This window comes from Elgaria multicarinata, chromosome 11 (genome assembly GCF_023053635.1).
Source record: "Elgaria multicarinata webbii isolate HBS135686 ecotype San Diego chromosome 11, rElgMul1.1.pri, whole genome shotgun sequence".
Classification (NCBI taxonomy): Eukaryota; Metazoa; Chordata; class Lepidosauria; order Squamata; family Anguidae; genus Elgaria; species Elgaria multicarinata.
The window spans coordinates 7,636,893-7,664,622 of NC_086181.1; the positions used below are offsets into that span (position 1 = coordinate 7,636,893).

The window sequence follows — 27,730 nt, forward strand, 5'->3', positions numbered from 1 at the left end:
GAAGCTGATGAAACTCAGCACTTCCCACGCCTCATGACTAGCAGAAACAGAATAAAGCATGCAAGAACTGGCCTAAAATTAGACCAGTTGAGTTGCAGAATTCAGAGGATCATCAGACGGGGGGAAATTGCGTTTCCTTGCTGTTGCTCTTGCCGCCTGCTGCTCTTCTGCTATAGGGATGAGAAGGAGGAAAGGAAAGGAACCTCTCGTGCAAAGCACTTGAGTCATTGCTGACTCCTAAAGGGACGCCTGCTTTCGCTGACGTTTTCTTGGCAGACTTTGTAGTGGGGTGGTTTGCCATGGCCTTCCCCAGTCGCAGTTACCTTTCCCCCAGCTAGTTGGGTACTCATTTTACCGACCTCGGAAGGATGGAAGGCTGAGTCAACTTGAGCCGGCTGCCTGAGTACCAGCTTCTGCTGGGATCGAACTCAGGCCATGGGGAGAGTTTCAGCTGCAGTAACTGCCGCTTACCGCTCTGCGCCACACGAGGCTCTCGAGAAGAACCACACTGGAAAGAGGGAAAACAAATGTGGCCCATTCAGTGTAGTGGGACAGCGCCCTCTAGTGGCCATTTTATCGCAAAACTTCTCTGCACCCGGCAGGAAATGGCTACCAATTTCGTTATAACTCAGAGTTGCATTTTGTTTGGATGATTTTACTATAAAAAAATGGCAGAAGGAACGAGAAACTAGTGGGAGGCGTACAGGAAGAGACGGCATCATGACAGGGAGCCGCAAAAATCCGTGAGCGCCCAGTTAACAAGCGTGCTATAAACAGTTGTCTGATGATGCTCCCAGTTTATAAGTACAGAATCTGGGCTACCAGCCTGACCATAACAGCCAGTGCGACCTTACCCCATGGACAGAAGCTTCTGTGTGCTTGCTCTCCATCATCACAGCTATAACATTTGCCATGTGGATTCCAACTCCCAACTCCATCTCATGGAGGGTTTCCAGACCAGCAATACTGGTGATGCAGAAACTCTCTATGAGAACCGAAGAACCCATGTGCAGGCACCATGGCAGTGAGGATCATCCTGTGGAAGTTCTTGTTCCCCGCTTTGGACTGCAAAACCAGATGTGTTCCCCCCTTTGAATCACATGAATGTCTGCTGGGGGCAGAGGGGGCGGGTTGTATACAGCTCACAATTTATGCAGGCCAGGTAAGGTAATGCAAAAGCTGGACCAAACATTCATAATAATGCAAGTGAATTGAGAAGATTTAGTCAAAACAAAACAAAAAACTCTTTGCAATTTTTTTAAAAAAAACCCAAGACAGGTTGCATTTTGATTTTTCCTGAGGCACAATTTGAATCTTTGACTGTGTGTCCAGAGAGTACGAAGACCTCTGTCCGTGAACCTGATGATACTTCAAAACTACTGGAGAAGGCTTGAACATGCATCTCAGTACATTCCCAGCCTCTCTGCAGGGATGGTACCCCAAATCTCACCTTTTCAGAGATGCCACTTCCATCCTTGGTACCAGTACAGTCTGGTGTTCCTGGATGTGGCACGCCTGGAAGTCCTGGGGGCCCAGCATGGCCAGGCTGGCCAGGCTGGCCGGTTTCCCCAGGTAGTCCTTTCTGCCCAGGAGGGCCTGGGTCACCCTTGTCTCCCTGCCAGAGAAAAGAAATTTTGATAAGGAGTGTGGAGCAGATTCAGGCAACAATGTCCACAGCAAGAGTCAACACCCTTGCTGTGCAAGATGCTTTCCTTTTCCTTTAAGAACTCCACAGGAAAGAGACTTACAAATCAGGGCTTGCTTAGATGTCTGGACATTAGCCAGGGCTACCCTGTAACATATTACCCCCCTTTTGGGGCACCTATTTTGAATGGCACAGACCCTGCAGGAGAAGAATGTGGACATATATTTCAGGGAAACTTAAATGTATTGTTGGAGATGGGGCCCACACTCATTCCATCAGGAGCCAGTCTTTGAAACTGGGTTCCAGTGGACTCTTCATAAAAGATTCCATCCAGCAGCCTTCTCTGACCTGGAACCACCAAAATCCCCACCACATCTGGAGGATACCAGGTTAATATTGCCATACGTTGTATAGTTCTGGTCAACACAGGGGAAATGGGTTGTTTTGGTTACCTTCTAGCAGCCTGAGTGCCTACCTCTTTCCTGGCTGAGCTCTTGTGCCATTAACTTTAACAGCTTCACAGCAGTCAATGTAGCTCAACAGCATCAACTGTTCTCAGCCTGGAGATACACTGTTGAGGAAAGCTCCACCACTTGAATTCCTGACTACCTTGCAACCCTTAAAGGCACTGGTCCACTGTTTGGAAGGGGGGCAAAGGCAGCAACCCTAAGCTGTGGTTTTCTTCTTAAGAACGTAAGAAGGACATGCTGGATCAGACCAAGGGTCCATCTGGACTGCACACCCCACCCCGAAAACTTTCATGGATGAGGCAGCACAAGGGCACTCTAAAGGCCTCAACTGGTCGCACTCTAGGTGCCGGCTGAGCTACAAACTGGCCTGTATTCCCTATAAATACAGTACAAAACTTGATACACACCTTTGGACCACGAGGGCCAGGGACTGCTGGACAAACGCACTGTGAAACATTATTCATCTATGGAAGACAGAAAAAGCAGTTAGTAATAGCCACATCTCTCATATATTGTTAACAGTCAAGAAGGATTTGAAATCCCAGCTCACTGAGGTATTCGTAGGTGGTTGGTTTGTTGGTTGGTTTTTAAAAATGCACACTCCACTTGTTAAAGCATTAATAAAACAGTCCCACATAAAAGTAAAAACATAGAACAGCACCAGCTCCAGACTTCAGGCCAATTTGTTGCCTTATGAATTGTCTCCTTCCACGCAACATGTTCGAATACCAAAGTCAACGAATTCCTCTTCTGGCAACGTTCCCATCCACAGCTCTCTTTATGAGTGAACGTCCCTGAGCTATAGAAGTATTGCTGTACACACACTTAGTAACCAAACCGCCACATACCTGCTTTGTCACAGAGTCCCTGCTAACTGTGGACTGGCGAACGGAAGGCGTCAAGCGTTTTGAGGTCTCCTGGGATACAAGATGGCAGCAGTTAGGAAATCATCTTTACTAACGTATTGCTTAAGACCAGGTCTCTTCCTTTCGCCACAGAGCAGTCCCACACCCAACCCAAGGGCAGATATGGCATCTTCTTATGGTGGAGGAAGATCCAGCCATGGTGCAATGCATGCATCAGTCTGCTTTTAAAATGGCAGCTCCAAGAAGAGGCATAGAAAAGTCTGGAGGGCCACAGATTCTCAGGGAAGGGGAGGGCAAGTCCTCTGAGGAGCAGGGGCCAGGAAAAGCTCTACCAAAGAGGAAATGGGACGGTGAATGCACTTCCTAGCAGCTGAGAGGAGGAGTGACAAGGGCAATGTTTACAGGGTGGCTTGGTGGGAGGGGGAGAAGCCATGCAGAAATGTTTGCTCGGGCACTTGGCAGAAATTTCCCCTCATCTTTTCCTCTTTACCCAGAGAATGGAGGCAGCAATTGTCTTGGGGGAGAGAGTAGATGAGGTCTCTTTCTCAGTTGTCACCTGTCAAAAAAGCAAAACAGTTTAAAAAATCCACAAGGTCAGGACTGTGGCCCTAGCCTAGGGTAGAGGTGTCAAACAGAAGCCCCTCCCCTGGGCCGTATCAGACATTTCAGGGGTCCCCCATGTTACAAGGTAGCTTCTGTGAGCAGTACTGACTCCATTTTGAAGCAGCCCAAAACCCCACCTGCAGACTGAGAGCCTTCACATAAGGACAGATCAAGTAATCATTTTCTGATAGACTTCTTCAAATGGTTCCCCAGAGACAAAAGTGAGGGGTAAAATTAAGCAGAATATGAATGTGGATGGCAAGAGTTTTACCTGGTCATACACGTGCTAATGCAGCCCTGTTGCTGAGCTCTAAGCTGAAAGTCATCTTTTGTAAAGAGAATATTGTCAACAAGTACAGCCATCAATCCCCAATCACCCTCTTTTGTTATGCCTCTCCCTCCCATAACAAGTAACATCTCACAGTGTTTATGAGCACTGTGATGACTGCTTTTCTTTAGATTTTTATTATGACAAAAAACCTCAGGTTTGGGGGAAGGAAAAGGGAGGCTAGCTCTCTCTCTCTCTCTTGAACCAGAAGCACAGAGCATACTACGTATTCCAGCTTGTGCAAGCAGGCTGCCATGGGTGAGTGCTTTGCCTCCCTGTATTCTTTTCCTCTTCACCTAAGACCAGGAGTTGCAACGCTCCCCAGTTCCGGTCTACAGGAAAAGGTTGCAGCCCAGGGAAAGGTATGTTGCCTTTAAAGATTCCCTCTACTCTTTCCCCTGCTGTCTGTGTGTGTATGCTCGTAAGTCTCAAAAAGTCTATTTTTCAGTCTTGAAACTACTTCTAAGCCTCCACTTGCTCTAATTCCCCCAAAACTAGCTTGTGCCTTTGTATTTGTTTCAACCTCAATAAATGTGCCATTGTGGCGTTATCCCCTTCAGTGCTGTAAGTTCCTTGAGTAAGAATCGCCTTACTTAGCCACAGACGCTCTATTGCCGACATTAAGAGATTCCTTATAAGCGGGTGAAAGTCTCACTGGAACGTGTGCAAATTTGTACATGGGTCTAATGAGAGCACATCACATAAAACTCAGTAAAGCTTGGAGCATCCTTACCACAAATAACGGAACCACTTAGGGAAGGGCCAAAGTTCAGCGGTAGAGCAAATACTTAGCAGGTAAAAGGTCGCAGGCTCAGTCCCCAGTATCTCCAGGCAGGGATGGGAAAGTGTGAAACCCTGGGGAGCCACTGGCACTGCCAAACAGTGCTGAGACACTACTGAGCTAGATGGATAATCTTCCTCAGTATGAGGCACTTATGTCTCTTCAGGGCTAAGCAGTAGATGCCCTTTATAGGGCAAAGACCTGGCTTGCCAGTAGTGGCTACTAAATGCCACAGTTAGAGCCACAGCCATTGGCGGTCATGATTGCTAACTCCTTTGTGGGGTGGAAATATTTTTTGCTGGGACACAACAAACATAATGTGCACATATCATGCATCACCTTTGTCACATTCATGCAATAAATGTTTGCAAATAGCTAAACATAGCAGAGCTACAGGAATAGTTTCCAATTTTACTGTGTAATTGAGCTGGGATTAATGGCTTCGTGTTGAATTCTGGTAGAATTAGTTATGTTTCCTAGTCTAGTATTTTTTATTGAAAAGGAAGTGGTCCTTAGGTATCTACTGGGCAAAGATTCCTCCAGTCCGTCTGAATTTTTAAACCCCTCTCCTAGGGAGCCCTCAGAACAAGGGCAGCTAAAACCCTGCATATTTCTGAATAACCTAAACAACAACCTCTGAATAACCAAGAGCCATATTAGCTGGGTTTAGCCCAAGGTTACACTTTATAGAGAGTTATAGCCAATCACAGCTTCATGTAAAATATCCATATACACTTTCCAGGAAGCATACATGGCAAACATGTAGTGGTTGCATTCAAACATTACATGCAAAATATTTCACATGTTTCAAGTGTAGTTGCAATAAAGCCCATCAAGATAATGGCTGGCTTCACATGTACTGCTAAACCATAATGGGTTGCATGATGGGGTCCACTGTACATCGTAGATTATGCAAACAACCCATTACACCCATTCTGCAGAGCATGGTTCTCAGAGCGAGGTCTTGGGCAGATTAACCAATTGTGGGTGGCAGAAATATCCCACAGACAACACATGAACACATCATGGATTCTGCCAGAAAATAAATCATCCTGGCTTAGCATGTTGTGTCAACCAGCCACTCACTCTTGCCTTTGGGACAGATCGAGGGAAAGGGGTTTAGGTCAGAGATTGTGGCATTAAGGCAGACTCAAGGTCTGGCACTTAATATTTTTTAAAGAAATTAACTTTTGGGATCCAGAAAACACACAATTTTGTTTTGTAAAGAGAAAGTGTAGAAAAGCAAGAAGCTGTGTTGTCAATGGCTCAGAAACCACAATGTGATGTGGGTGGGTGGGCTTTCCTAATATTCAGGGGCAGTAGTTCTTTCGTAATACCGTTCCGACTCTCCCTGGAGATCCTGAAATATTTCAACGAAGGTCATGCAAAATATAGCTACAGCAGTGCCAATCTCAGTGGGAACTTCTTATTGGGGGAAACACTCCTTCACTCCTGGAGGATTCAATGCTGCCAAGTCAACTGGTGCTGCCTTGTAACCATGTGGTATGAATTCTCCAATCAGGAAGACTGGAGCCCTCAGTTGACTCACTTTAACACTCTGGTGGTCTCCCTCTGTGGTCACTGGAGGCAAGAGTGAACTTTCAGTTTTCCCATTTGTCTGAAACGTGAAGAAGGGAGCAGGAGTTAGTATACTCTCTGGGAAAGTTGAAGAAAGGTGCTTTCTAACTAAGTGGAAAGAACAAGCAAAGGTTTCTGGTTGTATTAAATCATCAATGTGACTGTTTGTTTTTCAGGAATAACCACTTTGGACAAATCCATTAATTCCCTCTCCACAGGGAATCAGTGGAACTGTAGTTCTGTGAGGGGAACAAGGCTTCTATCAGAGAATTATCACCCTGCCAAATGACGTTTCCCACAATTCTTTGGGGGAATCCCTGACAACTATGCTATTATGTAGCTGATACAGGTTTATAGCATAGAACTGAATGTTTACTTAAGCCCCAGTTTAATCCTTGGGACTCCACACTAGTGGGCCACCTATACAACAGTGCATTGCCACCGTGATAAACAAAACCTCACGCTTTTGCTGCTTCGGAGTGGTGGCGGCAGCTGATCCCGACACAGCAGCAAAAGTGAGGGTTTTTGGCAACCAGGCCTGCCCCCTGCCTGGGCAGATGCTGACCAATCAGGGGGTGCCATCCTCCCTCCATGCCTCCGCCACGACTCTGGAGCAAGGGTAGATGGCAGCTGTGCCATACTGGCCTTGCTCCAGAGAAAAAAGTCAGGATAAGTGCCTGACTTTTTTACTTCACAGCTTTGTGGGAAAGCCCCGGGGCGGGTGCGAAGTGGATGATGCGTTGTATGATTGGTGCAGCACCACTGTGCACCCACCCTGGGGCTTTCTGTGTGTATAGACAGCCTCCAGGGCACTAATGTTGCTGAGGATTGCTCTTTTCAGGCAACTTGAAGCAGAATTAAAACACTACTTCCACATGCCATTTAACAGAGTTCTATATTTACCATAACAACCCAACAAAACCCATCCCACAGACGAGATCCTAATATATGTGTATTCACACGGAAAGCCCATTGAACAAAGGTTCTCCTTTCCCTGGCTACTATTCCTTTTGTTATTTCTTCCTTGCCCCTACCTTTTAAAGCGGCATCACTTGATTCATAGCTAAAGCCCACATACCTGTTTTGTCGCAGGCTCACCCTTGATTGTAGGTTGGTGAACTGTTGGCCTCAGGCGTTTTGTTGAAGTGTCCTGGAATCATACAAGATAGCAACAGTTAGGAAATCACCTTTTCTAAGGCACCAGCTAAGACCAGGTACCTTTATATGATGAAGACCCAGTAGCTGCACAATACCATGTATCTGTCTGCTTTCAAAAAGCAGCTGGTCCTTCAGATAGTTCATTATTTCCTTCACTCCAAACATATAAATCGGCCTTTTACTTCCAAATTGCTGGGGTTGGGCTTTACTAATGTGTTTCCTATTTGCAGAACAAATAATGATTCATCCATGCTTTAGTTTTTAATTGTTATTATCAGCACTGCATAATGACAAATTTGCCAACTTTTAAACGCAACTGTAGAGAAGGCAAGGAAATGGGTAGTTATCATAATTCCCTCTACATTAATAGCAAGCTCAATTCACTGGGTGCCTATTCTTATATAGCCGAAACAGCTTCATCACTGCACAAGAGGGAGATGTCAGCAGGTTCAGGGGAACACCAAGGTTTGCAGAAGCACCTTACTTTTTAGACCCCCTCCTAGGCGGGGGAGGGAACGAACCATCCAAATAAAGACTGAGGATAATAATAATAATAATAATAATAATAATAATAATAATAATAATAATTTGTTACCCGCCTCTCCCTCTGGATCGAAGTGGGGTACAACACAAATAAAAACAACATAAAATACATAAAACTAATTCAAACATTTAAAACCAGTGCATCATTAAAAGCAGCACACCGTTAAAAAAAGGCAACTTAGGCCTGCCGGAAGAGATCAGTCTTTACGGCTTTCTTAAATTCTGGAAGCCTGTTAAGTTGATGAATCTCTCCTGGCAAGCCGTTCCACAAACTGGGACCGGCAGAAGAAAAGGTCCTCTGGGTAAGAGTTGTCAGCCTTGTTTTTGTTGGCTGGAGTAAATTCTTCCCAGAGGACCTAAGTGTGCGGGGCGGATTGTATGGGAGAAGGCGATCCCGCAGGTAGCCTGGACCCAACCCATGTAGGGCTTTAAAGGTGATAACCAACACTTTATACTTTGCCCGGAAACTAATTGGCAGCCAGTGAAGAGATTTTAAGACTGGTGTGATGTGGTCACCCCTAGGTGACTGAAAGGATGCTTTCAGTCAGGAAGTACCTAGCACTAGAGTCAACCCCTTCCCCAGTTACCTGGATCTGTATGAATTCAGTCTCTTCTTCCTCAGCGCTTCCCTCAAAGTCTGTTGAAATGGGAAAGCTAATACCAGGAGACACTTCCTTCCTGTCAGCTGCTGAGGTGGCCTGGGAAGAAAATGGAATTTGTGAGCACACTCCAGCCTGGTGTAATACAGATGCCAGTTTGGTGTCCATATTATATTAGTGTATGGCTCAGTGCCATTTTGCATATTAATCTGTGGTATGGGGGCATATATTTTGCTATGTCTAAATAGCAGTGTGTTTTCTACCATAAGTATACAAATAGAACTTTATTTTTAAAAGAGGGGCTGGGCTTCAAACCTACCTCAAAAATGCATCCTTATGATCCAGATAACAACCTCTATTTGATTACTCAATGATAAAAAAGTAACTTTGCACATGCTAAAAGCTATCCTGTCTTGTACAATTAAATTCTAAAAGAAGATAAAAGTAGTCTATATTAAAACCCACACAAAACGAAATATTCCAAGAGCAATAACCACTATCATAGGCATGTGTACATACATATATATCTACATGCACGCACACACAAATACACATGCACACACGCACACACACACACACACACACACATCATTACTATTTCACATTTCCCAAAATTGTGCCATTAAAAAATGTTCTAGGACTGAACTATGGATCAAATTAAGCTTGGAAGAAGGGAAGGGACATTAGAATAGTTACATCCCATTTAAACTACTGTAACACACACTATCTGGGTCCACCCTTGAAAACTGTTCAGAAATTCCAGCTGGTCTAGAATACTGCAGCCAGACTGCTGACTTGGGGGTGGTTACAGGGATCATGTGACTCACTGACTCACTCGAATTCTGGGCAGAATTCGAAGGACTGCTTATCTCTACCTATGAAGCTGAAAATGTGTGTGTGTTTGTATGTCCAGAAATATTTACCCACTTCTAGATGAGCTACAAATTTGAAATTTGGGATGCTGATAGGTCTTCCTGTACAATGTACAATCCCCCCCCCAAAAAAAATACTCAAATGTTTGCGGTTTAACTATTTTAAAATAATTTTAAACAAATCCTATGCTGACGCCCTCTAGTCCCAGCATACGTACACCTCCCAGCAACTGTCAAGGAAGTCATAAAAACCTTGTCTGGAAGTACACCTCTAGTTCTAATTACATTCATCACATATTTCTGTGTAAATTTGTTTTCATTGTCCCTCAAATTAACACCAAGTGCTTCCACACACACATCTCATAGCTAGTGTTAGCACTACCAAACAAGACATTATGCAGCTATTTCATCTTTTCCTCAATTGATTTGCTGTGGTAAGTAAGATAAAAGATGGAAGGAGCGATGAGAAAAGGTTACAAATGAGAGGGTTACAAATGGAAGATGTTATTTGCTGGACCTGACCTGACCTGCCCCTCCCCTGCTGAAACAAGGCAGGATGATTACATAATAAAAGCCTCATCTGGAAGCACCCATGCTGCTTTGCATGGCATGACAGCCCATCACGGGAACATTTACCCTCCAGGAGCTAAGACCAGATTAAAATAAAGAGGGCAGGGCTCCTGCAGCTTTAACTGTTATGACAAAGAAGGAATTTCACCAGGTGCTGCATGCATACAAATGACACCTGCTAAAATTTCCTTCTCTGTACAACTGTTAAAGATACAGGAGCCACTGATCTATCCCAATACCCACACCTAGTGAGAGCTGTTACAACAGTAAGACTGTAACACTACCATTTTACATGCTCAGCTGGCGAGGTTCATTTCAAACACTTGATAACTTATTACAGTGCAATTGCATTTTTTTTTCTCATACAGCTATAACCAAAAGTACAAACGCTGCCTTTGGCGTTTATCACCGGTACAAAAGCATGGACATTACTAGTATACAAGAACGTCTTACTTTCATCTGTGAAATGTGGGGTTATGGAATCTTGACAGAAACAAAGAATAGCCATTTGCATTTGTCAAGCAATCCCAAAATGAATGATGACACTGCAGGTTCTGGATCAAATTAGGAACTGCCTCCAAGTGCTATATGAACACTTTTCAAAAAAACAAAATGAAGATTTTATACACGGCAGAAACCAACTTAGTAAACAGACACTAGAAGACACAAAAGCTTCTTAAAAAGAACATATTCCTCCACTTATATAGTGGCCTCAAGGAATGAAAGAGTGAAGAGAGAAGCACAACAATTTAAGTATTAGAAGTCGATTGAACACACATTCTCTGCTCTTAAAAAAAAAGCCTCAAAATGCAGCAAGCGTGGCTCAGAATACTTAGACTGCAAGCAAACTGTTAAGTCTGTTCTTACATCAAGTTCACATTTCATTTCAGAAACCTTGCTTTCTACTTTTGCCACTATAACTGGAGGAACGTCCAAAAACAAACATTTGTTTCTTGCAGTTTGTCTGTCTATTAATCCAGTTTCTGTTCATATGTGAGAAATCATAAGCCTCATGTATCTGACAGAAGGATTTGCCTTAAGGCAATCTAGTGAGTTCATGAGATTGAACCATGGTCATCGCGACTTTAGCTGGATCCTAGCCATCTTGCTGCCCTAGCTCTCACTTAGCTCTGGAATTCAGTTCTTTATTTATATTATGACCTCTTGGGCAAACATGAGTTATTGAGTCCTTACGTACTGAGTCTTTCCGTATTAACTATTATAGGATCCTTCGGATCCTGTGCACCCCTATGAACAGTCAAGCATTCACTGTTACATTTTTAATGCACAATTAGTGGTACTTTTTCAGCCTTCATATCTTAAAGCCACAGAGAGCTGCTTCACACTTGTATGCTCATCATTTGATAGTCCATCACAGATACATTTTAGGATGCTTCAAATATTAGGAACACAGGAAGCTGCCTTATATTGGCTCAGACCATTGGTCCATCTCGCCCAGTATTGTCAGCACTGACGGGCAGCAATGGCTCTCCATGGTTTCAGGCAGGATTTCCCCCCCAGCCTTACCTGTAGATGCTGGGGATTTAACCTGTGACCTTCTGCATTGCAAACATGTGCTCTATACCATTGGTCTATGGCGCTTCCCCAAATTTTTATTGCTGAAAACTGTATCACTGCACTTTTTATATTGTATTTTGTATTTGTGTTTTTAGATTGTTGGTTGTTTTTATGCTCTTCATGATTTTAATTTTTGTGAACCGCCCAGAGAGCTTCGGCTATTGGGCGGTATAAAAATGAAATAAATAAATAACTATTACCTCAAATATATAGGAGCATGTGAATTTGTTTTATGAATATATGAAGCAGAATAAGATCACCAATCCATTCCACTATGGCAGCCTTACTCAACCTGGGGCGCTCCAGATGTGTTGGACTGCATCTCCCAGAATGCCCCAGCAGCTGCCTGGGGCATTCTGGGAGTTGTAGTCCAACACATCTGGAGCGCCCCAGGAAGGCTGCACTATGGTCTAGTTGGACAAGCAGTAGGTCTCTGATGTCTCAGGCAGGGGGTCTTTCCTGGCCCTGCTGCCAGGGACCCTTTAGCAGGAATTTAAACCCACAACCTTCTGTATGCAAAGTGTATGCTCCACCATAAGCCCATGGTCCTGACCCTGTAGTGCTTTCCTACAGAGTCCATTCACACATTCAGCTCGCAGTTATCACATGCACAATGAGTACAGGGAAATTAAGTAGTGTGCATGCATACGTGAACCAGCCCATCATGATGCTGAACTGATGCCGTTATAGATCTGTTTATGTCCCCCACCCCTTACCCACGGGGGACATCTGTTGATTTTGAGATATGCTGTGTTCACAGATAGATCTGTTTCTCTCTTTCTTAATTTCCCTGTTCAGGCTGCCCCTATTCATGTCTCACATTTCTACTTTATGTCAATCTCACTTTGGCAACTTGAGACCTCTTACTGTACATGTACTGAATTCCTGCTCCATGTGGGGGAAATGGGGACTTGGCCCACAAGTCCAGGTCATTGTGCCACAGCAGCCAAGGATTTGTTGTGTCTGGCAAAACCTTGGTGGTTGATAAGGTAGCAGGAAAAGCACAGCTTGGCCTGGTGCGGAGAGGGTAGGAGTGAGCGAGCGTCTGTCACAGGGTGGGGGAGCTGGCCTTGGGACTTTGGCCTGTGTCTTCCGCATCAAGAGCACATTCCAATTAGCAGCCGCCTGGCCTATATTGCCACACGCTTTTCATGTGGAGAGATTGGGGGGAAAGGTAAGAACCTATGGGACAGCTAGTGCAGTTAATTGCAGGGTAGGAGAGTGAGTGAGTAGTACAAAGAAAGTGGTAAACCTTACAGAGTTGGTGCATGCACACAGCAACACATACACTCATGTGCCGCCACTCCCAACCCAGAAAGCACACACCAGCCACAACCACTCATGTGTAGCAACCCACAAAACACCCTGGTCCCAACTTGTATGCATAAACAAAACATACACCATAAATACCCATGGTTCAAAATGTGTGCATTTGAATAGCATTATGCAGATGTCCTCACACACACATGCACACACAAACAGCAGGTTTCTTTTCTCAAAGGATAACTTCTTTGCTCACATCAAAGCACAGCTTCACACAACAGTAGACACAGGTTTGCTACTGTGTACACCTGACTGGGACTTGCAGCCAGGCAATCCTAGTTTACTTATTTCTTATTTATTTATTCATTTTATTATCAGTTCCCTGATGTGTATGGGTGTGCAGTCACTCTTGGCACATTTATGGGTACACCTAAGTTATATAATTTTTTAAATGGTACGCCTAAAAAAGGAAAAGGGTGAATGCAATTCTGAGGGCAGCTCCAAATGTGATTCTCCTGCATGGTTAGTACTTTGTGCTTTCTGCGTTGTTAGTAAAGTCATTTCCTGAGGCATAAGCCCTCTGTCCTAAAGCACACTTGTCTGTTCCAGAGAGAAGGCCACACCTTTTAATGCGCACCAAAGGATCACTCCTTCTCTCCTTTAAAGCACGCAGAATACTCCACCATGCTTCTGATTCTGTGTTCACAACACTCACCATGGTGGATTGAAATCTCTGCTTCATTCACAGTCACTTACCAAATGGGGGCAGCGGGGGGCGGAATCCACCTGCCATTAGAAAATTATTGCCTTGCTGGATGAGAACAAAGGTCCATCTAGATCAGTGTTGTGTTTCCAACAGTGACCAGACAGATGCCTCTCTGTCTAACAAGTCTGACTGTGAATACCACAGGGTGGTTAAAGGATAACTGCTCAGCACAATGTGATCCTGTGCATGTGCTACAAGCCCTCAGAGGTGTTAAACACATACATTTATCTATAACACTCACATTGGGGGTACCAGAAGCAGCAAAGAGTCATAGCTCAGTTGCAGAGCACATGACTTCACATGCATAAGATCCCAGATTCAGTCCTCAGCATCAACAGGCCTGGCCCTTTCTAAAACTTTGGGGAACTGCTGCCAGTCAGTGTGGATCAGGGGTAGACAACTTTTTTTGGGGGGGGCTGGTGGACCCATCTGACACAAACTAGCTGCCATGCAAGGCATGGCTAGTCACAAGACAACACACTAAATGACTCCTTTGAACCCACAGCTTTCCACACCAACAGAACCTTATTTCACAGAAGGAAACTTTCTTTTTATCCCTTCCCCTCTGACAGGCAATGCCTCCCCGTGTATCCTTTCTCTCACACACTCTGGATCACCACTCATCCTGGCTCACTGCCCATAGATACACACACACTCTCTCTCTCCAACACACACATACATGTACACCCACCCACACCAACCAGTCATCCTACATCCATTCTCTCCCCTGCAACCCCACACCCCTCTCTCAAGCATACATAAATGCATGTATACATGCAGGCATACATGCATGTCCCTCCCTTCTCCGCACTGCAAACACATGAAGAAACACACTCACATGTTTTCAGGCTCGCTCCAGAAACCCCCTAAATCCTCCTCCCCAATCTCTCTTCCTCTCTCACACACAGCCCCATTCAAACATGCAAGGACACAACCCTCCCCAACCCCCCAGGTTGCTCCCAGTTGGTTCTCCCAGTTCCTGCTGGTTTCCTGCTTCCCTTCCTAGCCACCCCCTACTCTCTTTAGCCTCCCCCCCTCCAGCTTAACAGGAGCCTTTTTTACCTGCCCCCAGCTTCTTTTACATGATGGCTGGGCATGTACCATCTTCATTTCCCAAGAATATCTCTGAGCCCCACATGCAGCCCGGAGGCATCCATGGGAAATGCAGCTGGCGGCCCTCAATTTGCTTTAAAGCAATTCCAGCTGCTGGTTAGGTTTTTTAAATAAATAAATAAATAAATAAATAAAGGCTTACGGCACCTGGGCAGGGAAGCTATACAGGGGCATACTGGTGCCTCTGGGTGTCACCAGGGTGTCTTCCCCTGGTGTAGACAATACTGAGTGAGAGGAACAATGCTGTGTATTTGGCATAAAGCTGTTCCTGTATACCAAAAAGCGTGTATACTTGAGATCATCTAATGTAGATTAGATTGTGGTATTCTTTTAACTGTTCACAGCCAGGAGATTCCCCTAACTTTTATAACTGAATGGGATGAGGGGGATCATTCTTCCAGATTAATTACTATGGAGCACGAGGGTGTGGACGTTTGTCTACAACCTCTCCACACTCCCTCCATGTGGTGAAAGTCACCAGTTCACCCAGACATGTAATTTCCAGATTACTTAACATGGAATAGTGTTCATTACTAGGATGACCATATTGGAAGGACAGGACTCCTGTATCTTTAATAGTTGTATAGAAAAGGGAATTTCAGCTTGAGTAATTAGTATGCATGCAGCACTCGATGAAATTCCCTCTTCATCGCAACAGTTAAAGCTGCAGGAGCCCTGCCCTCTTTTGTAACTGGTCACTCTAGTATAGCTCCTGCAGCATTAACTGTTGTGATGAAGAGGGAATTTCACCAGGTGTTGCATGCATACCAATGACCTCTGCTGAAATTCCCTTTTCTATACAACTGTTAAAGATACAGGAGCCCTGTCCTCCTTTCCATATGGTCATCCTATTGGTACAATTTAAACACATTTTTGCTCAGGGTGTGAAAGGCGTGTAGAAAGCTGGATTGCCCCTCCTCCACAATCAACACACACACACACACACACTCCCATTCCTGCAGGCAAAGCATGAAATCTAAATCTAATCCTCATCAAACATTCAGTACTGCACTAGAGAAATTCACTTTCAATTTTTATATGAGTGTTTGAAAATACAAAACAAGGGAGTGGGCATGATTCTGAATTTTTCTTTTAGTAAAAGGTTGCAACCGTCTGTATGCATTTTTGAAGGCTGAGGCACATTCAGGATGTTCACTCTTTTGTATCATTATGTTCTTGCTCCCACCATGCACTCACTTGTGAATTCACACTCAGTTTCAAAAAGGGGTAATTTCAGCATGTGTACTCAAATGCATTACTTATATCTAGTTCAGCATGGCAGCTATTAGCTCGGAAATCCTTGGTTCTAATCTCACCCCAGCCATGAACCTACAAGGTGGCCTCGACACTCTCTTTCTCCAACCAACAATATGGGGGCTGGGTGGGTGGGTGATGTTACTCGCTTAATATGTTAAGTAGGGTGACCCTATGAAAAGGAGGACAGGGCTCCTGTATCTTTAACAGCTGCACAGAAAAGGGAATTTCAGCAGGTGTCATTTGTATATATGGAGAACCTGGTGAAATTCCCTCTTCATCACAACAGTTAAAGCTGCAGGAGCTATACCAGAGTGACCAGATTTAAAAGAGGGCAGGGCTCCTGCAGCTTTAACTGGTGTGATGAAGAGGAAATTTCACCAGGTTCCCCATATATACAAATGACACCTGCTGAAATTTCCTTTTCAATACAACTGTTAAAGATACAGGAGCCCTGTCCTCCTTCTCATATGGTCACCCTAAGGTTTACTGAAATAATGTGAAAGGCTATGAACACTAAAAACGTTCAGTATAAATGCTGGTATTGTTGCTCCTATGCCCAATACGTACCCAGTCGCCCAAACATTTTCTCTCTGGCAGCTGTGCTTTCCATCCTGCCATAACAATGTTACATATCCATCACAAGTATTCCCCCCCCCCCATTTTTCTTCTTTTTCAAGAAGCTCCCTTGCTTTCAGCAGCTCTGGGAAAGTGAGACATTGAGCAGGTGAAGTTTCCCTCTGTATAAAAACAGAGCAATGAGGAATCACTGTTCAACATATGCTCATCACACTGATATTAAAGGCACAGGAGCCTTCCCAAGTAAAAAAGAACGCAAGCTTACTGTCCTGCATGGAGCAAAGGTTTGGCCTTGGCAACCTGCCCATTCCAACTCTAGGATTAAACCTAATTGCCACACAATTCACCATGCACAACCTGGACCACCCACCCAGCCACCACATGGCAGCTACTCACCAGCTCTGTTGTTCTTTCAGATGTGGCTTCTTCCTCTGTAAGCGGGCCTGGTGTACTCCAAAGAGAGGGTGTGCTCAGGACCATCTTCTCAGAGGTGTCATCAGCTTCCACAACTGGTGAGGCAAAAGTGAAACTAGGCTATTACTACATCAGAGCATCCACAACATCCAGGAAATAGCTCCATTCCCAACACGCTTTCCCCAGAGCAGTGTAGAGAAGGACCACAGTGAGAATTCTACCTTTTCTAACTTATTTCCTTTCTCCTTGGAGCTCAGGGCAGGACTCACAACAACCCTGTGAGGTTTGTTACATGGAAGAGCAACTTGCCCAAGGACACTCCCTAAGCATCCGGATTGGAACTCAGTCAAAGTCCAACACACCCTACACCACACATTATACTGGCTCTCCCCAGTTGCCCCTGGCAAGACTCCCATATCTTTAATAGCTGCACAGCAGGCAGCAATCCAACAGATGTAACTTTCCCCATGTATGGATGCAGCAATGGAAAGAGCTACACGGATTACTGCATTTTCATGCAGGAAAAAGCAGCCCCTCTGGAAATGCTGCCCATCAAACAGCTATATGAGATTCTGAAGTCCCAGCTGGTGTGGACCAAAGTGGCCACCTGAGTCCCAGGCAGCCTAGCTCCCCATACCTTCTTCTCCAAACGACTTCCCACATTCCCCATGCAAATCCAAGCCCTCCCCTAACGCCAATCACTGCTCACCATCCCTCCCCTGCAGGTTTCTCCTACTCTCCAACTCCAGAGGAGAGCAAGGGGAAGGAGAGATTGATTACTACACCATTTATGCCTACCTTGGGGGGATGTGGGCATCACAACAGTTGTAGCCTTGGGATCACTAAAAAGCCACCAGTACTGGGCAGCACTGGGTGAAACCAGCCCCATGAATGCCAAGAGGAGGCAGAGACAACCGCAAGACCGGACTCCTCGAAGGGCTTCCATGGCCCTTTCCGCCTTCCAAGTCTTTGGCACAGGCTCCTCTCCACGCCAACCTTTGCCACTTCTGATTCCAGCCCTTATCAGCCCATAGTACCCGCCCACCAGACTCTCACTCTGCCAATCAGCTGGCATCTCACACTAGTACACCCAATTCTGCTTTAATTTCCATGGGGGGCGGCAGAGAGCTGTGTGAGCCTGCTGCATTAGCCTTGTGGTGGCTTAAAGACCAACGCATTGATTATGGCTTTCCTAGATGTTTTCTGTTTCATTTGATGCATGAAATGTTATCTTGAATTACGGGTATATAAACACACTTGCAGGCGTGAAGGAGTGGGGGGTGTCAGAGGGAAATTAAATGCAGAAAGTATAGACAGTGAGAGTTATATTATTAACAGTGGCCAATCATAAATCAGTTGCTGGTAAAAGCAGACACATCCTGGCACTGGGGACACTGTAAAAACCAGAACAGACCTGAACGACCCCTTTATATTAAAAAAAAAAAATGACAAAAACAATGGCATGTGTTAGAAACACTTGAGAAAAATATTTTAGGACTACAATCCTTGCAATATTATATCACTATTAACCCCGTAATTCCCAGAACAACAGCCAGAACAGAATGGATGGCCTGGATTGGCCACTTCCGAATGACTGAAATCAACGAAACCCACCAGTCACATGCAACTCCATGACAGGGAGTTCCATGAAAACCATGTTCAACATGGTCACTATGTTCAACATCTAAGGTCCTAAGCAAGAGAGGCTCGGAGTGTGGCAACGAGGGATAGGGCCTTTTCGGTGGTGGCCCCCAGACTGTGGAATGATCTCCCTGATGAGGCTCGCCTGGCGCCAACGCTGCTATCTTTCCGGCGCCAGGTTAAGACTTTCCTCTTTGCCCAGGCATATGGCGGCACATCCTAATTGCTCACATGTTTAGTTTTTAAATTGGTTTTTAATGTTTATGTGTGTATGTTCTGTGTTTTAGAGTTTTAAATTTTGTACACTTGTTTTTACTTCAATTTTAGAATTTCTGTAAACCGCCCAGAGAGCCCTGGCTATGGGAGCGGTATATAAGTTTAATAAATAAATAAATAAATAAAATAAATAAATGTTCCGATACCCACTCTGGGGCATTTTGCACAAGCTGCAGCTTCCGAACCATCTTCAAAGGCAGCCCCACGTAGAGCGCATTGCAGTAATCTAATTTGGAGGTTACCAGAGCATGGACAACTGAAGCCAGGTTATCCCTGTCCAGATAGGGATGTAGCTGGGCCACCAACTGAAGTTTGTAGAAGGCACTCCATGCCACTGAAGCTACCTGAGCCTCAAGAGATGGTTCTAGGAGAACCCCCAAGCTACGAACCTGTTCCTTCAGTGGGCGTGCAACTCCATCCAGAATGGGTTGAACACCCACTGTCTGGTCAGAAGAGCCACCCACTAGCAGCATCTCAGTCTTGTCTGGATTAAGTTTCAGTTTATTAGCCCTCATCCAGTCCATTGTCGCAGCCATTGTTCAGCACATCCACAGCCTCACCTGATGAAGATGAAAAGGAGAAATAGAGCTGTGTGTCATCAGCATACTGATGACAACACACTCCAAAACTCCGGATGACCGCACCCAACGGTTTCATGTAAGTGTTAAACAGCATGGGGACAAGACTGACCTCTGTGGAACCCCATACTGGAGAATCCACAAGGCCAATCAATGTTCCCTAAGCACCACCTTCTGGAGCCGACCAGCCAAGAAGGAGCAGAACTACTGCAATGCAGTATCTCCCACTCCCAACTGAGCCAGTCATCTCAGAAGGGTACTACCATGGTCGATGGTATCGAAAGCTGCTGAGAGTTCAAAGAGAATCAACAGTAGGGTGACCATATGAAAAGGAGGACAGGGCTCCTGTATCTTTAACAGTTACATAGAAAAGGGAAATTTCAGCAGGTCTCATTTGTATATATGGAGAACCTGGTGAAATTCCCTCTTCATCACAACAGTTAAAGCTGCAGGAGCTATACTAGAGTGACCAGATACAAAAGAGGGCGGGGCTCCTGCAGCTTTAATTGTTGTGACGAAAAGGGAGTTTCACCAAGTGTTGCATACTTACAAATGACACCTGCTGAAATTTCCTTTTCTAAACTACTGTTAAAGATACAGAAGCCCTGTCCTCCTTTTCATATAGTCACCCTAATTAACAGAGTCACACTCCCCCTGTCTTTCTGCCGACATAGGTCATCATACAGGGTGACCAAGGCTGTTTCTGTGCCAAAACCAGGCCTGAAACCCGACTGAAATGGATCCAGATACTCAGTCTCATCCAAGAGTATCTGGTGTTGGCCTGCTCAAGGACCTTGCCCAGGAATGGAACATTTGCCACTGGCCTGCAGTTACTAGGATTTTCCAGGTCCAAGGAAGATTTCTTCAGGAGTGGTCTCACTACCATCTCTTTCAGACGGCCTGGGACTACTCCCTCTCACAGAGAGGCATTAATCACTTCCTTGGCCCACCTGGCTGTTCCATCGCTTCTAGCTTTTATTAGCCAAGAGGGGCAAGGATCCATATGTAGTGTGTGTTTTGGTTTTAAAAACTTCATCCTCATTCAAGCCATAATTGGTAGAACTGAACCTCTTGATGTATTGCAATTTAATGGTTTCATGTTGCAGTTTCCCCCTGAAGTTCCTTTATTCAAGAATTGGCAATTTAAGGTCAATTACAGAGTGTCCCGGGAGGCTGAGACGTCCGCCCAGTGTTTTTTGAACATTGCTATTTCCGGTGTCAAATTTGTATCCAGATTTGTATTTTTTTAATCCAAATGGCCAGTTTGTCCTGTGTGGAGCACAGAGGTGCATTCTGGTGGATGATGGCATATATCATATTGGAAGATGTGCAGGTGAATGAATTGCTGATATTCTGGGTAATATTACTATCCTGTGATTGTATTGCCAGAGTAGACACGGAGACAGAGATAGCACAGAGACCCCCTGCCGGCTTTGGTCCCGTGTCCATATCTGTTATGTGGCCTGTTGTTGCTGGTAAGTAGCTGTTTTAGGTCATGGGGCAGTCTGTAAGTAAATACAGACCTACCACACAAGGTTTGGGAGAAGGATGGGCTGTAGATCATTGAATGGGTTTAGCTGGAAATGCATTCTGTCATTTGTTCTTCTAGGTTTGTTTTACAATAGAATATTCCTGGGAACTGTTGAGTATTGTAGTCTGAGAAACGCTAGTCCAATGAGACTGAGCAGATGTGTCTTCATTGCACAGCTTGGCTGTTGGAAGTGGATTTAGTGTTGTTTTGGGTGGAACTTGGAAGTATGTAGGCACGTGCAGCAGTCAATGGCCTGGTTCAGACGACACACACTAAACCATGCTGCTTAACCACAAAATGGTTAATGGAATGCATTAGGGTCAATGCATTCTGTTAACCATTTTGTGGTTAAGCAGCATGGTTTAGTGTGTTGTCTGAACCAGGCCAGTATGTTTCCCATACAAGATGGTGCTTATATGTCCATTATGTAGCTTCACAGTAGAGTCTAGACAATGAACCCGCTGTGTGGACAGGTCTAGGCCCATGCTGATGGTGGGGTGAAAGCTGTAGGTGGAATTTCTTCAGTACCTGCTGTCCATGAGTCTAGATGATAAAGATGACATCCATATATCTCAAACAGAGAAAAGGATTTTGGTGACAGGTATGGAGAAAGTGTTTCTATGGGCCAAACTACATGTTCTTTAAGCCATGCAAAGCAGAGCTAAGTGTGATTGGATTATTAACCTCAAGTGTGTGCTGCTCCAATTTGGATTGGGACCATAGTGCCCCTCCACCCATTTTCTTCCTAAACTTTCACCCCCTCCTAGAAGCGATAAAAGAAGAAAAACAATTCTATTGATGCCACTGAAGATTTTCTTTCTATTTTTAACTCCCCCCCCGCCCCTAGAAGGGTGTGTGTTCCTTCTGGTATTCCTCAGTGTGGTAGGATCATTGGGACTGTAAAATGTGGTAATGGAGACCTGCCTCTCATCCTCCTGTGAGTAGTCCCAACTTGTTCATGGCAACTCCTCCGTTGCTGGCCTCTTTAGTGATGATGTCAGCATAGTTTCTGAGGCTGCGGATGGCATCATATTCTGCACGGCTGAGATTGTGTGGTAGATGATGCTATTTTCTGATTACTGCAGCTTCAGTACAGTGGCAGAATCACTCTATAGAAATCCAATGCAGTGTTACAACTATCTGGAGGTGCTGGTAGAGAATTTATTTATTTTATTCATTTAAAACATTTCTTGGCTGCTGTTCAGGGCAGAAGCCCCCCCAAGGCGGCTTACAGCAATAAAATACATATTTTAAAAAAAGTTAAAATATCAAAAGCAATGAAAGCATAAACACAATAAAAAAGCAATGAGAACAATAAGAGCCGATAACAAAACCACCACCAGCAACCATTCTTCTTCCTGTAGCATTACGAGGCTGTTTGTTGCATGTGTCCACCTATGTGCTAGGAACTTGTGTGCTGATGCAATGGTTAGTGTCATAGTGGAGTTACGGACAGCAGAAACAAGTATCTGGGCCACCACAACATTGTATCATAGGTATAGATTGGGTGGGGCAGAAGGAAAGGCCCTGTGAAAGAAAAGACTCTGGGTTCAACGTGTGGCTGGATAGTTTCACAATATGGTTAGGTGAGTTCTGAAGGTTCCTGTTCAGGCCAATGGAAATATGCAGCAATTTAGATAGTTTGGTTTCTTTCTTTTTCTTTAGAGGTTCTGGAATGCCAGGTAAAGAACCAACCTTCCTTACAGTCATGCCTATGCATCTGCACCAAATCCGCACATAGGACAAAATGGAGGGAAGCGTCTCACCATCATCACTGCATCTCCATGCAGATTAAGGGGAGCTGTACATTACAATGGCTCTTAGAAACCCAGAAAATACATAATCACACACTGATGTCCACGCATCTGGGATACTTTGCTCAATCAGATTCCCTACGTATCTGTATGCTGGCGGTTAAAGATGCATGAACACTTGTGTGTGATGTCCACAGATTACGCATTTGCTAACAGAAGCAACTGTGTAACACCAGAGTTCCCCACAGCAATTATAAGGCCAGGGACTACCCTAATTCATGGGTTTTTAAAAAAGGAAAACCGAAGGAAAGGGGAGAACCAATGGTTTCCCTAGTACCAGAGGCAGGATTGGGGGGAATTATGGCATGGATTTTTGCTTCACAAAAGCTCAGGAAGCAATGGTATATTTGGGGTGAGGGCAAGATAAAGGGAGGTGTTGGAATCAATGTATATCAGCAATGCCAGAACAGATGATGGCTAGGATTGGCAGTGGGATTAATAGATCTCTGCGGGTGCTGGGCCAAGCATCAACGTTTAACATCTGAAGATACACCCTCTCCATCTTGACTTTTGCTTCTGTCAAGTGTGTTACCCACTAAGCAATCTACAGACTAAACACCAACCCTGGGCGTCAGCGGCTGATAAGGTTTTGGTGGAGTGAGGGTCCCTGTTTGGGTTTTGAAAACAGCTCAAGGCTGCTTCAGTCATGGCTGGCAGTGGCCACACTCTCCTGTCGACTGGGAGGGAGGGAGGGAGGGAGGGAGGGAGGGGGGCTGCGGAGCAGGGATGGCTCCAAGAACCAATTCAGGAAGATGACGGTTCTTCCACACAAGCTTCTTTCACTTGTAGCAAAAGAAATCCCCCCCCCCCATCTCTCTCCCTCACTCTAGAATTTTTAATGGAAATTTTTTAAAGGTAAGAATAACTGAAACACTGTTAGATTTATACAAATGCAGAAAATAATACATGCAGGTAATAATGCAGATTCACATCATGATTATGCCAATGAAGACTATCTTGTTGTGGTCTCCCTCCACGAACATGAACTATGGCTGCAATCATGTGTGTACTTACCTGGGAGTAAATCCCCTTGAAGTCAATGGGGCTTATTTCTGTGTAGACATATTACAGAATTGCACTGTTAATTGAGATGTTACTGCTATGTATTGCAGATACATGTGTTTGATGGTGATCTTTTTCCAGCAATGCACATTTTTAGAACTCCACAGTGGAATTTTTACCCCACCGTTGAGAAATGTGTTTTTTGGAGGGAAAACTCCATGCAATGGTGGTTTTTTTAAACACACACACACACACACACACACACACACACACTGCTTGCTATGCAGAGGAGAGTTCCTGCACAACCGTTGTGTGGTGGGCTCAGTGGTGTTTTCCATTGCATTGAGTTGACTTTTCCCACTGGCTACAGAGTTCCCTGGCAAGAGCGGTGAAAGGAGTGAGTGCCCCTCTAGGAGAGCTGCCGGAATTGGTTTTTTTTTTGCAGCAATGGCCGATGGGATACCATCGGGAGGACAAGGGGAGGAGAGAAACTATAGGAACTGTCAATCAAAATCACGATACATTTTACTCAACTCCACGGTAGCCCACAGTCACACATCGGTGGACTCAGAACATGTCGTGTGGGGAGTACCTCCTAAAAACTCAGCCGTTGAGTGGAGTTTTCACACTGCGTTGACTAACGTGTTGTCTGAACTGAGCCATAATCTTTTTCTTATGGTGAAATAGCCTTATCTATGTAGCAGCCCATCTAATTCTAATGTCGTCTTCTTTTAGTTGATTCCCCCTCTCTGGATTATCTCATCATGTTACTCAAGGCAGATTATCCCCCTTTCTTCCCATCCTATCCCATAGTGCATAAGGCAGAGGTCCCCCACATGTTTGGAACCCTGGGCTCATTTGGCATTTTGAAAAAGTGCCCTGGGCACCCCCACACATTGGCTGCTGTAGGGAGGTGGAGGGCCAATCACAAAAATGTTGGGAGAACCCTCCCCGCCCCATGTGTGTTGCTGTGTCTGCATTAATGTGCACTCCAGATGTGTGCTACTTAGTCTGGCGCCTTTCTCACTCTCTGGATCTTCTTTCTCTTGCTTTGGCTTCTCTTCCTGTCTTTTCTCCCCCCTCTCTCTAGCTCCTCTTTACTTCTCTCTCTCTCTCTCTCTGGCTCCTCTGTCTTTCTTTTGTCCTTCCTTCCATCTCTCTGGCTCCTCTCTTCCTCCCCTCCCTATTAAAGCCAAATGGAGTGATTTGAAGGTCTCCCTACCCCCGCAAACGGCCCTTGTCCTTGTTGCTGGTGGGGTGGACTTTGCCCTCCTTCCAACCATTTTGTTTTGGCAGGGCAGCTTTTTTCCCTCTGTAAAAGTGAATGAAAGAATCATTCCATTCATTTACAGAGGGGAGAAATAGTTTTTTAGGTGTCTCAGCCTGGCCTTGTAGGTGCTGTAGTGTCTACAGGTGTTGCTGCATTGGAGACCTCTGGCATAAAGTATCTTTTGTAGTAAGCCACCACTTACTACACCACTTGTAGTAAGTGGGGAGTTGTGAGTAGGATGGCTTGAATGCATGCATACACATACACCCCCCCCCCACTCCTTAGAAACCAACAAGAATTGGATGGTAGATTTAAACCTGGGTTTAAATTCTCATTCCAACTTTAAGCTTTCTTGGTGATCTTGGGTCTGTTGCTATATACAACTCAAGAGTGGGCAGAAAGTAGATCTTCAGATGTTTGAACCAGCTCCCACCATTCCCGACCATTGGCCATGCTGGCAGGGGCTTCTGGGAGTTGAATTCCCAAATGCCTGGAGGTCTACCTTCTTCCTAGTCCCAGTATAACTCACCCCATAGGTTGGGAGACTAAACTGGCAAACAAAAACAAAACTCACACACACCCAAGGCTGAGCAATTTCAAATAAATGTAGGATCACTAAGCTATAAAACTTAACTGGACAATTTCATTTTTTTTAACAGTAGTTAAGGTTACATAATGAGTTTATATGTTTCCATTTTCTTCGGAGTCAGTCTTTCTATTATTGGTTATTTATTTAATATTTATTTATTTAAATCATTTCTTGGCTGCCTTTCAGGGCAGAAGCCCTCCCAAGGTGTCTTAGAGCAATTGCTTCCCCCCTCCCCCGAAGAATTCCTCCCCTAGCTTTCAAAATTGCTAGGCACCTTAGATTTTCAGGGCACACTCCTCTGTTGGACAGAAAAAATCGTACGACTCCCAGTGTGCCCAAGTCAGCATGGCTCACTGGAGCTTGCTGGGAGTTGTAGGACTTTTTCTGTCTAAATATGCTTAGGATTGCACCTTTAATATTTATTTATTTATTTATTTATTTATTGCATTTTTATACCGCCTGATAGCCGATGTTCCCTGGGCAGTTCACAAAAGTTAAAACCATTCGAAGCATAAAACAAACAGTATAAAAACATGATATAAAATACAATAAATTATTGCCAAAAACTATGTGCTCTGCCATCCTACTGAGATGGTCACATTTCATGAGAAATTTGATAGCTTGTGTCTTTTCTGTTCTAGTTTCTGAGCCTGAAGGGGCATTCAGTGGAACTTGCAGTCATGAGATCTAGTGACTTACTTTTAGTGGAAAGCTAAAACGAAATAAATGTAATTATATTACCCAGGTACAGTCATTGCATTATCTACTATCCAAAAATAAATCAAACCATCACATTAAATCTTTACAAGGAAAATAATCTTAGACTACAATGGGTTCCCCAACTTTTAGATGTGTTGGACTACAAAACCTCTCAGACAGCATGGTCAACAGCCATACTAGGTAGGAATGATGGGACTGGTAGTCCAATGCATCCAGACGGCGCCAGGTTGGGGGAAGACTGAAACACGGGTTTCAGGGCTGTGGGTGCAGAAAAGCATAATTATTATTATTATTATTATTATTATTTATTTATATAGCACCATCAATGTACATGGTGACCCGTGTGTGTGTGTCTGTGTAAGGAAAACCGGGAATTTTGCCAGGTGCTGTTTCCGGAAGCTTAAACCTTTACCAGCCTATTCCTGTAGCAGGGAATGGTAAAGGGGAGGTGACTGTTGAACCTGCCATGAACAGAATCTGGCAGTTGTTAAATAATGCTCCCCTTTCTCCTTCTGACTCCTTTCCCTTCTGCTCTGGTGCCCTCATGTGGATACTTCTGAAAATGCAGAAAGCAGAAATTCACAAGGTGTCCAATATCCTGCGACTGGGGAAGGCAATGGCAAACCACCCCGCTACAAAGTCTGCCAAGAAAACGTCAGCGAAAGCAGGCGTCCCTCTAGGAGTCAGCAATGACTTAAGTGCTTTGAACGAGAGGTTCCTTTCCTTTCCCAATATCCAAGGACCCAGTGGTCTGCTTTTATTGCCTGGAGTCTTCTTAACATGTATTTTGTTTTAAAGGAATGCTGGAAATATGGGGTCACATTTAGAAATTGCCACTTAACCACAGGATAGCTTCTTTTCCCTATATCTGTGTGTTTTACTTATGTGCAGCAGTATCCCATGGGATATCTGATGTTACCCTCCCTAAACTTCAAAAAATATAAATTCTTGGAAGCAGGGTCCAAGCCATAAGAGCTAAATGGGGCCTCCGTATAGAGAGGCTAAATGACAACATGCCAGAGACAAAACCACTGGGGATAAGTGTGGCCTTCATGCTCTGCTTGTGAACTTCTAGAGCCTGGCTGAACACTCTTGGAAACAGAACACTGGGTTAGTGGCCTGCTCCACTAAGGCAATTCTTATGATCTTATTGGATGCCTGTATGTTTCCCCTGGCCAATCCTGTGGGCAAGTTTGGCAAGGCAAGGGACGAATGGAATTAACCATTTTGGAAACAGTCTCAGGGTCAGATCTTGGGTTATATTTGTCACAAGGAGGCTTCCAAAACCAGCGCCTCCCCCCCCCCCAAGTGGCAAGCATACAACATGGG

At 44.7% G+C, this 27,730-nt stretch overlaps 1 protein-coding gene across 1 annotated transcript in view; it reads right to left on the minus strand.

Annotated features, from left to right (window-relative positions):
• LOC134406609 (collagen alpha-1(XVIII) chain-like) overlaps window positions 1-17,926 on the minus strand; it is a 37,287-nt gene extending 19,361 nt beyond the window's left edge. Inside the window, exons 1-9 of the mRNA XM_063138115.1 lie at window positions 17,779-17,926; window positions 16,963-17,075; window positions 8,560-8,670; window positions 7,350-7,421; window positions 6,243-6,311; window positions 3,472-3,537; window positions 2,964-3,032; window positions 2,523-2,579; window positions 1,451-1,615 (exon numbers count right to left, since the gene is read on the minus strand). Of these exons, the coding sequence (XP_062994185.1) occupies window positions 1,451-1,615; window positions 2,523-2,579; window positions 2,964-3,032; window positions 3,472-3,537; window positions 6,243-6,311; window positions 7,350-7,421; window positions 8,560-8,670; window positions 16,963-17,075; window positions 17,779-17,926 (870 nt within the window). The remainder of the gene's footprint in view (window positions 1-1,450; window positions 1,616-2,522; window positions 2,580-2,963; window positions 3,033-3,471; window positions 3,538-6,242; window positions 6,312-7,349; window positions 7,422-8,559; window positions 8,671-16,962; window positions 17,076-17,778) is intronic.
• Window positions 17,927-27,730: the final 9,804 nt, after the last annotated feature.